Source organism: Suricata suricatta, chromosome 7 (assembly GCF_006229205.1).
Source record: "Suricata suricatta isolate VVHF042 chromosome 7, meerkat_22Aug2017_6uvM2_HiC, whole genome shotgun sequence".
Taxonomy (NCBI): Eukaryota; Metazoa; Chordata; class Mammalia; order Carnivora; family Herpestidae; genus Suricata; species Suricata suricatta.
This window is the reverse complement of record NC_043706.1, coordinates 68,093,760-68,107,711: the sequence shown is the minus strand read 5'-3', so window position 1 is coordinate 68,107,711 and position 13,952 is coordinate 68,093,760. Positions and strand designations below refer to the sequence as shown.

Genomic DNA, 13,952 nt, shown 5'->3' with positions numbered 1-13,952 from the left:
GTAAAAGAAATTATTTTAAAAAATTGATTGTGAAATTATGAGATGTCAAAGAACAGCATAACAAGAAAGCCAAGTATATTGTGGAAAATGTTTCTTGCAATATAACTGGAGAAATTGAAATTGAGATAAAACCACTTGCTTAAAGTTTCCACAGTATGAAGTTTGAACAGGAATCTGTTGAACTTAAAGGCTAATCTTACTTTATTAAGGAATATAGCATAGCTGTTAAAATGCTGTTTATGAGGGAAATCTTTGCAAAATTTAAAAAGTGACTGCATTAGGTGTTAGAATTATGGATTTTTCTTCTTTCATTTTTGTTCTTATTTTCCTGAGTACCCATAGTATTATGATAAGAGGAATGAACCAGTTCTTAGAAAGTAGCTAGATATAAACTGGCGAAAAGTGCCCTGTGGGGAAATTTGATTTATCATCCTTATACTTTGAGAAGTAATGAACATGAACCCACAGGTTAGATATGTATATATTTATATCTAACATTAAAAATTTGTGGGCCTTTTGTTTGTCTCTAATAGTTCTGTAGGCTTGTGCACATAGACTTTATTTCAAAGACTGTTTTGAATGATTTGGTATAGGTGATGGTTTTCACCATTTTATTTATTTTCTCCAAACTTTAAAGAGACTGATATTTCAAATATTTAAGAGTAATTTCTGGAATGTTTATTTTATTTACTGGTCTATTTACTTAGAAATTTGGATAGTATATGTTTACTTTTTCCCTCCAAATTAAATCTGTTTTGCAGAACAGGTGAAAAGAACTATTTAGAGATATTTTGGGTATATAATCAGTTTGACAAAAAAATCCTTCATTTTTGTTTTATTCCTTAAACCTAATTGTCTTATTACAGGTGTAATTTATTCATTGAATTTACCAACTATATCCTGATCATCTGTTAAGTGCCAGCCATCATTGTCAGCTTTTAGGTAATACAGGACAAGAAAGACAAAAATCTGGCACATATAGAGCTTATTACATATAAGTTGTGGTTTGGGGAGGCAAGAAATAAACAGTGAACATAATGAGCAAATAAATGTATGCCATCAGCTGATAAGTGATGGAGAAAGAATAAATATAGAGCTACATAAAGGAGGACCAGGAGTTGTGGGTGGTGATAGGGAATGAATTGCAATTTTCTTTTTTGTTTTTAATTTTTTTTTAACATTTTATTTATTTTTGAGAGAGAAAGACAGCTTGAGCAGGGGAGGGTCAGAGAGAGGGAGAGACATAGAATCTGAAGACAGGCTCCAGGCTCTGAGCTAGCTGTCAGCATAGAGCCCAACACTGGGCTTGAACCCATGAGCCGTGAGATCATGACCTGAGCCAAAGCCGGACGCTCAACCGACTGAGCCACCCAGGCGCCCCTGAATTGCAGTTTTCAATGGACTGATCAGGTTGGGCTTCATTGAGAAATGATAGAAATCTGATAAAAGATTTGGAGAAGGTCAAGGAGTTAGGTATATGTGGGGGAGAGTATTCTAGCCACAGGGAGCAGCCAGTGCAGAAACCCTACATTAAGGGCATGCTTCCTGTGTTGGGAGAATGGAGTGGCTGGAGTAGACCAAGTAAAGGGTTTCAAGTAGGAAGTGAAGTCAGAGTGGTAATGAGAGACATCATGCATGGCCTTGATTGGCTTAGTGTGTAGGAATTTGATGTTTATTCTGAATGAAATGAACATTGTTGCACTTTGAACAGGAGTGATACTATAAGGTGACCAAGTTAGGGTGCTTTGGAAATTCACTACTGTCTTACTAGAAGAGGTGACACTTTAATTGGCCTTAGAGGATAAGGAAGTATTTGCCAAGTGAAGGAAGGTAGAAATTTACTTTGGCAGGCTTAATTTATTTCCCATCACCATACTTAGGAAAATAAATGTACTTTCAAACTAAGTCTGATATGTTACCTGATTTATAATAATGTCATATAAGGAACTTACTCCTTTGTGACCCCTTATATCTCTTTAACCATGCTTGTTTTAAAAATTGATGTTCTAGTTTAATAAAATTAAGGAGTTTCTATAATCCAAGAGACATTTCCTTTTTATTCAGAAATCCTGTTAGTCTATTAACAGTTTCTTTAGAAAGTGAATAATTGCCATTTGCCTTTCTGTCATAAAACTGTAGATTACATTGACCATCATGTGTATGTTATTAACTAAGATTAATATATATATTTTATTTAAAGGCTCTATAATCAGTTGTGGGAAACAATGAGTAAGACAGAATTTCTTTCCTTGGGGTACTTAAGATCAGATAAGGGAGATAGACATTATGTAAATGGCATAGTAAAAGAAAATGTTGAATTCATAGAACATCCTTCTCTTTACTTCTGTAAAAATTTTCTACCTATTTAGTTTGGTCAGGCCTTCAAATTTAGCCTCCAGGTTAACTTCAACTATTGAACTATACTTACATTTTCTTCTCTAACTCCCTGTATCAAGTTTGAACCTGCAAATTCTACAGACTGTTCTCTGTAGTTTATCTTTTAGTTACTATTGCACAAGTTTGTACTTTGTCTGAGATCTAAGGACTTGGCTTAGGATAGTTAATTGGTAGCCAAGCATAACAAAAGGTAGTGTAGAATATAGTTTTAACTGTAAATATATTTTACTTAAATATATTGTTTCTGATAAGTTTTACTTGATAAGTTAACTATAAAGTAGATTTTTGAAAGGGATATTATTTTTTTCACTTGCCTCCTAATATGAAAATAAATGTTTAATCCCAGTTTAGAAAAATTCAGTAAAAATATGTTTAAGAGAGCAACAGTGTTTTCTCTTTCTCTTTACTTAGGGCAAGGATTTTTTTGCTTAGAAAATACTTTATTAACATTGATTTTTAAATGGTCTTTATAACAAATTTATTTTTAAAAATCTTGACATGTGCATATATATGTGTAATTATCTCCAATAATCCTATTTTTATACCAGAACGGTGTTAAATATCTTAATAAAATTTGTCATTTTGAAAACTTTGTAAATTTTGGTTGGAGGGAATTAAACTACATCTTGGTAACACTGTCAACATTTGTGTTTTTTGTCATCACTTATTTTCTTATAGAATAAATAGGTGAGTTTGGGATGTCATTGATCCTTAGTGTTTGCATGAGATCATTTGAGCTCTCCTTTGGTAGGACAGTTGATATATGGATTTTGCTGTAAATCAGTTTGGAACAAAGCATTAGAGCATGTCTTTTACCAGGCTATTTCTGTGCATAAGGAAAAATGTATCAGGTTTATTAGAAAATTAATGGTTACTGTATATGCTAATTCACAACTGTCAAAGCTTATCACAGATAACCCAGATGTTAAAATAGATTGTAAAATAGAGCTTATGTGCTAACTGCAAGAGGTATACTCTTAGACTATAAAATAATTGATATAGTAAAAGAATATGTAAATATGTAATTATTCCTTGAAAGATAACACAAAGCATTTTTCTACATTTTTCTTCATGAGTCCCCAAGATTTATTTTTGCTTTTAAATGGAGTGTGAGTCATTTATTGTACATGAATAAAATAATATTGATTTTTTTTAATGATACCCCAATATACTTTTATTTCAACTTCATATCAACTGTAAATATCATTTTTTAATGATATCCAATATACTTTTATATCAACTTAGGGCATAATTGCTGGGCTATGAATCCAGGTTAAATACTATTTTGTATGTATATTTAAATTTTCTTTAGGACCAAATTCAAGTGAGAAAGCTGTAGTGCTTAACTATCCAAAGTAGATGGCAGTCATAGAAAAAAAAACCATATATTAATTTTAAGTGTATTAAAAGGAATCTATCAATGAATAATGTCCCTGTATATCAGTTTATATGTTTAGGAGCACCTTCTTTGTCCATAATTCTCAGAATAGAAAATACATACAGTAGTGATTTAGATAGAAGAGAACATTTTGGGCTGGAATCAGCACATCAGGCTCTGGGCAAAAGATAAATTTCAGACATATCATGAAAGGTGGTTAAAATGGATGAGTTGAAAAAATAGAGCTAATAGGTTCTAGAGAAAGAATCATTATGCACGTGTTTGGCAGGATCCCCAGTTTAATTATTTTTTAAAATAATGCGATAAATTATTCCTCACTCTTCATTTGTGCAGTTTGAGTACTAGCCAGAGAATAAAGAAGTCTTAAGTTTTATATCCTAGCTTCATGTCTGTCTTATTTTGTGACTTCAGACAATCATAAACTGACTTTGTTTGTTTGTAAAATGAGGACAATAGTGCCTTGTTTACTTCTGGTGAAATAATATGTGTTTATTGACTGTCTTGGGGACTTTTAACTAGGAACCATAGGCATTAGAGAGCCTATGTTGTTTTTACCAACATATGAGAAGTTGGAGTACATGAATTCTTAAAAGATGGTAAATGAGAACATTTCTGAATTACACTCTTATTTCCCCTTTTTCTTGGTAGCGGATACTTTGTTTTCACGGAAGCTCAATGGGAAATACAGGCTTGAGCGACTTGTTCCGACGGCAGTCTATCAGCACATGAAAATGCATAAACGAATTCTTGGACACTTGTCATCTGTGTACTGTGTAACTTTTGATAGAACTGGCAGACGGATATTTACTGTAAGTAATTTTTTAATTGAAGTATTATCTTAATTCATATGTCATTGAAGAAACACTGCTTATAATTGAACTTGAAATAGAACTTTTATTTTTTTCTTTTAATGCAAAACTGGATATTCAGGTAACTTAGCTTACTATAATAGATTTTACTTGAAGTTGAACTTGATCCAGGATTGGAAAGTTCCTAAAGGACATGTTATAATACAGGCACAGCTATATGATACTGCTACATTTTGCATAAATGTAGTTCTGGGCATTATATCAAATACGCAGCTTGACATTTTATAAAATGTCATATAATAATCTAAATTCTATACCAAGGGGCATTTCTAAAGTGTGTTAAGCAAATTAGAGGGGACTATTAAATGTATCTTTTTATATTATTCTTAGCACTTCATTCTTGAGTACATCTGATTTTGTGTTTAAAGAGGCTCTTTGGGTTCATTTGCTGTACTTTCTTTTAGCTTGTTAAATGGAGAAAAGCAGCTTTTCAGCTTTAGCTGAGAAAATTACTTTCGGAAATATTTATTTTTAGTTGCTTTAACTATTATATCCACTAAGGGTAATAGTTACTACACTGTTCTTATAATTGAATACTACCTTGTGGGCTGAAGGTATGCATTCATTCACAAAGTTCTTAATTTTCTCTGAAGAAAGGAAATGGGAAATGGAAGTTAAAATGGAAATTCCTATCTCTGCCTTTGGAGAGCAGCTGCAAATTTTACACAGTTTGGGACAATAAGATTCTTCTGTTTTTAATGTTTACTTATTTTTGAGAGAAAGAGAAAGCGAGAGCACAGGCAAGGGGAGGGGCAGAGAGAGAGAGAGAGAGACGAATCCAAAGCAGACTCCAGGCTCTGAGCTGTCAGAACAGAGCCCAACATGGGGCTCAAATTTAAGGACCTCGAGATCAAGAACTGAGTCGAAGTCAGACACTTAACCAACTGAGCCACCCAGGCACCCCCAGATTCCTCTCTTAAGTAAATCTGCTTGTAAACTAAGATTTATTTATATCTTCTGCTTCTCTCCTCTACCCATATACCCAGTCACCTGTAAAATGTTTGCTTTAACAGTAGGATGTAGGGAAGGATTTCCATACATATCTTTTCCCTGCTTCTAATCTACTCAGGCATTTGCAGATCATTTCTTAGATAAGTATTCTCCTCTTTCACATTCTTTTTCACCTTTCCCCATTGTTTTCTATGAAGAAATAATTCTAAATTTTCTGACAGGTCACTATTTTTAAAGTGCAGAACAGGTATCTTTAATTTTTACGGAAGTGTTTGATATACCTACAACAGTAATTTGCTTTCAAATGGTAATGGGAAATCACATTTAGCCTTTTTAGGCTCAGTATACTAAATACTTAAATTCAGTTCTCCAAGTAAATTTCACATTTGTAATGTTTAAAGGGATTCTTTCAAAAATAGTAATAAACTGAAATGAAGTATTACATTGTGTTTGTACTTCATTTTGGTAAGTGTAAAGTTAATGCCATTGCTTTCAGGTTATAAAAATATATAACACATAATTTTTAATGTTAGTAAAATACCTTGGTGGGATTCTTTCTTTAAAATGATAGGGTGGTAACATTTGTTTGTTGTAGTTTATGATGCATTATGTGTATTTTAATTTTAATTTGATACATAATCTAGAATTTTTTTCTTTTTTTTTTTTAATATTTATTTATTTTTGAGAGACAGAGAGAGATCATGAGCAGGGGAGGAGCTGAGAGAAAAGGACACACAGAATCAGAAGCAGGCTCCAGGCTCTGAGCTGCCCGTACAGAGCCCAATGCGGGGCTCAAACCCACAAACTATGAGATCATGACCTGAGCTGAAGTCGGACGCTCAACTGACTGAGCCACCAGACTCCCCTTGAACCTTTTTAGATCTGTAGTGCCTCAGAGTATCTGGTGTGTACATTAGGGTAGAACAAGTGATGAATGAATCAACCAGTCAGTTGGCGATAAGAAATGAATAATGTTTTTTCTTGCAAGAAACTTAGAATCTGTAAGGGGAGATATAGACAGATGTCTGTAAGATAGATTTCTTTCTTGTATTCTTCTTACACACTGGTTTTTTTCTGTACTTCACACTTGCAAAGCCCATTTATGGATTAGAGCCTTCATAGTAGCTATTCCTTTTGCATTGAATTGTCTTTCCCAAAATATTTCCATGGCTGACTCCTTTATTAGCAGTTCTCTGTTCAGACACCACTCTCTTTATTACAAACTTTTTTCTATCTTCCCTACTATACTTCACCATTATCTATTCCAATTTGGACACTTTACTATATTTTTCTTAAAATAAGTATCACTGTCTGAAATTCTTATTTTTAAAATTTGGGTTTTATAAGAGACCACGCTGGGGCAAGTGAGAACCAGACAGGTATTGGGTGACTCTGCCTCACTGAGGAAAATAATTAAACATGGACAGAGGAGATCCTTAGAAGCCAAGGGGCAAATGTCGTGCTGTGCATTCTTTATGCAAACTCTCTGGGAGGAGCACAAGAAGAAGCACCCAGATGCTTCAGTCAGCTTCTCAGTTTCTAAGAAGCGCTCAGAGAGATGAAGACTATGTCTGCTAAACAGAAAGAAAAATTAAAAAACATGCAAAGGTGGACAAGGCCCATTATAAAAGAGAAATGAAAACTTATATCCCTCCTAAAGGAGAAACAAAGAAGTTCAAGGATCTCAGTACGCCCAAGAGGCCTCCTTCGGCCTTTTTCTTGTTTTGTTCTGAGTATCACCCCAAAATCAAAGGAGAACATCCCAGCCTATCCATTGGTGATATTGCAGAGAAACTGGGAGAGATGTGGGATAACACTGCTGCAGATGACAAACAACCTCATGAAAAGAAGTCTATTAAGCAGAAGGAAAGCAAGAGCATAGTAATTTATAGGAGATAAATTTGTGAAAAATTGTTGGTCAAGGGGATGGAACTAGAATAGTAGACTTCTGATATACAAAGGTCTTTAAGGGATATAGATAGAATAAATAGATGGATGTATAAAGAGCACTTTATTTTGGTCTATTTCAAAAGATAGTTTGTTAGATTCACAATGAACAGATTCTCCTTTTCATTGGGAAATATTTTGTTAGGAAACAGAACTGGGTACTAGAGATGCGTGATAAAGCCTCATACTAGGAAAAGAGTGACAAATAGGGACCAGCTAGCTTTAGCCTCCCAAATAATACTTGCAGTGTTGCAGATTTAGTACGCATATCCTCTTTTTCCATAATAATACTTAGTATCCTGGGGGCAGGATAAGAACAAGCAATAATTACATTGATAGGGTTAGTAATTGGTGGTTTAGGTGGATAAGAGAGTGAGAAAATTGGGCATGTGTTGAAATGGTTGATACTGAAGTTTGAGATAATTTGTAAGGGAAATGAAACAGGTCTGGTAGATTGGTAAGAAAGAAAATCAATGGAATCTTTTTGAAAAAACATTGAACTACATTTAAATTACAAAGAAATTTTAGCTGCCTGAAGAGCAAGCTACTTTTAGCTTGAATAAGAAAATGACACTGCAGTATACATGAAAATATATATGATATTTTTAACATTTAATTTTGTTTGTTCTAAAGACATCAAGAGTGAAATCTGATTCAAATCTGTGTAGTAGTAGCAAGAAAAATTAGAATTCTCTTGATTTCTGCCAAGGACTGCTAGATTCTCCAAGATATAGGTTGAAATATCATATAATTTTCATTTTTTATTTCAAAGTAGTAATCTTTGGTTGGTCTGCACAGTTGATGCTCCTCTTAGCAAGAAAAAGTTTATTAGATTTACTTTTTCCTTTTAAGATCATCTATATAAGTAACCTGCTGTACTGTTTCCAAATGTATGTGGTTTTCTGCTTGCAGAAGTCAAACATTCCTTGGCACTTACTATTCCGTCCTGTATTTTCTTTATCACTGACTAGTTCACATAATTGTCATTTCTAATCTTCTAGCCTTTAGTTTAAGTAAATATATAAATACAAATTCAGTTAGGCCTTTAAACCTTGCCTTTCAGAAATTTAAATTCTGGGAGTGTAGGTTTTTAGGTTCTGCTTTAGTTTCTGCATAGATTTTAAGTGATTCAAAGCCCTGTTACTGAAGTTGTTTCATAAAGTTTTCGTAACATTAGGTAGGACTTTTTCTAGATTTTTAAGAAGTTTAATACCCAAGGCCATGACAAAGTGGAAAGCCATGTCGCAGAGACATGTGGAGTTTTTCTTCACCAGAATACCAAAGTCCTATGTATACTAGACATTGCTTCATTTATAGAGAAAGTCAGTATTTGTTTTTATTTATCTGCATTTTACCTCTCAAACTTTTTTTCATGAAACTTTGAAGTTTCTAAGAGGGATTCACAAAATAGAATTTGTTGTTGTTATAGCATAAAAAAAAGACAGGAATTACTCACAGTGTAAGAGATCCAGTTGCATGCTTAAAGGAAAGGTCTTTGCTGCTACTATCTCTGTGGTCTACTTAAAAGTTAAAGAAAGAAAGAAACCATGATTCCTAAGTAAAGTCCGATTCAGTTTTCTTCCTCTATCCTAAGGTACAGAGCATATTGATTATTTTAAAGGCACATGGTTTTATTGTGAGAATGTCTTCTTTGGGTGTGGCGGTGTAATATATAAATTAATAGGGTACTTCAAGCTTAATCCTGTGTTCAGGCAAATCTAAGTTTTATTTAAGTCCCATTCTTTCTTACCAGGTCTTTTCATAAATAATGTCTACCCTGCTGTTTTTCAGAATAAAGATAAGGTCATTTTATTTTTATTATTACTATTTTTTGCATCTTTGGCCTTATCTTTGCATTGCCAATGATGTCTTTAAAAAAATCACTGAAAATTTGATGTCATGTCTTATTTGGGGATTTAAATAAGGTGAAGCTGCACATTCTTTTCATTGTAATTTTTTTCAGATTTTTTAAACGCTACATAAACAAATGATAACATATTAGTGAGCACACTTTCACAATAATTTTGACAATTTTACATTATTGAAGAGTGAGACTAGTGATACACTGCTGTCTTATATTTGCGTGGCATTAAAAACTAGCTTAATGTTTAAATTTGATTTAAAAATGAATTCCAAAAAAAGCATTTTCTATTTTGCACCTAGCTCATAGACTTCTTAAAACTTATTGTGGCTAAAAATACTATGGTAACCAAGTCTTGTCTGCTTAAAATTCTTCAGGAGCTACCTCACTGGGTTAAATCCAAACTCCTTAACAGGTATTTAAAACCTTCTATTATCTTCCTCAGATAAAACCTTTCCAGCTTAGTTTCTTGTTATTTCCACTTCTACTTTGTACTCGCAGCTTTTCTCACTTTGCCTATCCTCTGTCCTAAGAGCAACATTTAGATGTTATTGAAAAGAAATGACTACTCTGTTTTCCCCTAGGCGTTGGAGCTTTGCTAAAAAAAAGAACTGTCAGTTGAAGTTTTTCTAAAATCATGCTATCTAATTTTAGCAGGACTTTTCCACTTTTGCTTACAGATTTTTTCCTTTTTTCTTACTGCTCTTCCTCCACTTTATTTCCAAGCTTTATTCACTTTTATTGGGTTCCTTCTTTTGTTTCTCCCTTCTCCCATTTTAGGAACTAATCCTCAGATAATTGTTTTGGTGCCAAGGTTAGACATCAATCTAATTTCTTTCCAGTTTACTTTACATTTGCTATTTCTACCATACCTTTTCTTCTTCATACATCTTAGAAACCTATGAATTCCTCGTAGCCAAAGCCAACTACGATGACTATGTTGTTCATCTTGTTCGTTTCGTCATTACATAACATTGATCTTATTTTAATATCCATAACGCTTATTTTAACATTTTGATTTAAAGACGGTAGTGTTCTACTTTTTGTTCTGTTATTGACCCAACTAACATTTGAGGTAGGCTGAAGGAAGGAAAGTTCTTCTAATTCTGCTCTACATTTTTTTAAGAATAACTTAATCAGTATTAATTTATTCTTCCACATTCAATTTAAACACCTGTATAGTGCTTTTAAAAATGTTTTCCCAGGGGTGTCTGGGTGGCTCAGTCAGTTAAGCGTCTGACTTTGGCTCAGATCATGATCTCATGGTTTGTGGGTTTGAGCCCTGCATTGGGCTCTCTGCTGTCAGTACAGAGCCTGCTTCGGATCCTCCGTTATGCCCTCTCTGTCCCTCCCTCCTCTCAAAAGTAAACATTTAAAAAATAAAAATGTTTCCCAGTAAATTTAATTTTTCTTATGCAGTCCTTTTCAGTTGATGTATGTTTATTTGTTTCTCATAGTCCTTTTAAAAGAACTTAGTGAATTTGTAAGACCATTCTTAGTTTTACATTTCCATAAAAATGAATGATCACAAGTAATGATTCGTTTTGTTTTAATACCTGTCTATATTGAGCATTAAAATGTTAAATTGGTGATACGTCTAATAATAAAGTCAATATGAAGATAGTAGGATTTTTCGTTCTTTTAATTGGTTAAAAGTCACTGAACAATGATGCTAGATCACAGGTTCCTACTATTTTCATTAAAAGCTGGCATTTTGGTTAAAAAGTTGTTCGGTTTTTGTTTTTCTCTGTTAATGTGAAGATATGTGAAACACCCTCTATAGTAGAATGTCAAACAAACATATTCAAATACATAAGAACAAAATGAATTCTATCAGTATTATGAAGCATAATGAGATGTCATGATTTTACTTTTTCATATATTCTACCAGCATTAACATACTTAAATTTTATTTTTGTCATGAATTTAGGCCGGAGCCAAATATTACCTTAATTTTTAGAAGAGAAACAGAGTGAATAAATTGACTTAATTTATAGAATTAGAAGAGTTGAATATAAATGCTTTGTTGCTGTTTTTAATTCAACAGATGCTTAGTGCAGTTCCCATGTACCAAGTGGTATGTAGACCAGCTTTCTGGAAGTCATAGTCTACTACCATTCCTTTTTCACTTTTCACTGATTGCAGCGATATAATCTTCATTCTTTTAATTCCCAAACAGCTGTGTATCTGTCTCTTTTTAGCTTTCTCTGCGATCATAATTTCAGTTTTATCATTCCTCTCTTTTGCCTGTACTATTTTAACAACTTCACTTGGCCTCTGATTTTCTATCCTAATTCCCACTGATGCCAACAGAATCTTTGCTGATACTGACCTGCTTGATAATCTTAAGTGATCCCTATTAGAAACCATATTTCATAGTATATGATAAAAGGTCCTTCGCAGTTTTTCCCTAACTTCATCCTCATGCCTTTACCTCACAAGGTTAGCACACAGACTACTTGAAGTTCTCACATTTATTTTCATGCCTTTGATCAAACTTTTCTCTTGTTGCAGTATGGAATGTTTTTGTTCTTTTTAAAGTAGTAAGAATATTGCTAAAGTAGGGTTGCTTGGGTGGTTCAATCCGTTAAGCATCCATCTCTTGAGATCGGTTCAGGTCATGATCTCTCCCACTTCTCCCTCCATCTCTGTCTAAATAAATAAATAAACTTAAAAAGAATATCACTGAAGTGAAAGTACTAATACTACTACAGACAGAAGCAGTGGTAATAGTCCATAGCTCTTACTGTGTGCCAGGTACTCCATCCTCAATTACTTATTTAGTATTTGCAACAGCACTATGAAGTAGATACAGAAAAGAAAACTTAGCCATAGGAAACCTGTGATTTACCCAAGGTTAAATAAAATGAAAGTGGTCATGCCAAGTCATGAACTGAGATGTTTGACCTTGGAGTCTGTGCTCAAAGCTGCTACTACCTTACATTGCGTATTCATGCAGAAGCCTCTCTCCAGGCATCACTGCTTCTAGACTTTTTTCCAGATCCTATTTCTTCATCTCTCAGGAAAAACACCTTGTTTCCTTGTTTGAATCTCTTCTGATCAACAGTATAACATGTAAATGTTCTTGCATTTATTCTCTTTTGCCTTGCTTCTTAAGGACAGGAATGCTTAGTCTTTGTATCTCTAGTGTTTTGCACATACTTGATCTCCAGGCAAATGTATAAATCAGTGCATGAATCACTGAATTTTAAAGTAGAAGGAACCTTAGGAATCATCCAATTTAACCACCTTGTTTTATAGATAAAGAGCCTGAGATTATTGAATGGGATAAGAATATCAGATTTTAATGTAGATAATTTACCAAAGTTAAGTTTTACACTGGTCTTTAGTGGTTGGTTATCCACTTAATTTGCTTTCAAGCTCAGAAGAATAGGAGTTAATTGAGAGTATTCTAGGTAGTATTGCCAGACTCTGGTTTAGGATACAGCATTTAAAATGTTCTGTTAAGGCCCCTGGGTGGCTCATTGAGTTGAGTGTCAGACTTTTGATTTTGGCTCAGGTCATGATCTCATGGTTGGGAGATCAGCACTAATAGTGCGGAGCCTGTTTGTGATTCTCTCCCCCCCAACCCTGCTCGTTCTTTCTCTGCTCATTCTCTCTCTCAGTAAATAAATATTTACTTTAAAATGCTCTGTTAATACTGTTTGTGGATGTCATCAGTATGAAGGTGATAATACATCTGTACATTCACTTTTGTGGATCTTGTGACTACTTTCTAATGTTATATATAAGGGGGGATTGTTTTTGTTTTTAAGAATTATTTTGGATGGTTGTAACATGCCACCATGGAAAACTGTTAAGTTTGAATTTGGGAAATGGATATATAAGGCTTATAACAATATTCTCCACTTTTTTTGTATATTTAAACTTCCAAATAATGAAAAATAGGAAATAGGGAGAGGTTGGTAAAAAAGTATAAATTTACAGCTATAAAATGAATAAGGAAACTTAGAAAAGAAAAGAATAATAAAGCCTAGAAGTTCTAATCTCTGTTTTTGATTATGTGAAATTGAAATGTTTATTTGTAAACATGGGTATTCCTAGAAAACCTCTATCTTTTACAATTTCTTTCTGAGCTTATGCTAGTATAGCAGAATATATGTGTAATTTATGTATTTTTATTGACTTCATGAGATAAAATGAAAATTTTTATGGTAACTAGCTTTGGTGATTTTATATGTAACATCTTTAGCTGAAGATTCTTGATGGGAAACTCATTTATGTATTACATTTTTAGCTTCCTAGGAGAAAAAGCCCCCAAAAAGCTTACTTTTTTTTCATTTCTGTATAACATAACAAGATAGACAGGATTAATCACTATTGTGTCTTACATTTCTTCTATTACAATTTTGTTTTGTTACTTTAGAGGTTCAAATTCTTTCACAAGATTCCAGATAGAGGTTACCAGGGGTGGTGGGTAGGGGATCTTGGTAAATGTTATTATTAACGTCTTACTTCTGGTAGATTGGCGGGCAAACAGGTATTGTTTATAAGAGAATAATCAAAA

The 13,952-nt window shown here is 33.4% G+C and overlaps 1 protein-coding gene and 1 pseudogene across 1 annotated transcript in view; both read left to right on the top strand.

The window, feature by feature from the left end:
- The window catches only part of PHIP (pleckstrin homology domain interacting protein), a 121,665-nt gene that overhangs the window by 28,311 nt on the left and 79,402 nt on the right, over positions 1–13,952 (top strand). The window contains exon 5 of the mRNA XM_029943190.1: positions 4,445–4,605. Coding sequence (XP_029799050.1) covers positions 4,445–4,605 — 161 coding nt within the window. The remainder of the gene's footprint in view (positions 1–4,444; positions 4,606–13,952) is intronic.
- LOC115296380 lies at positions 7,036–13,946 on the top strand (annotated as a pseudogene).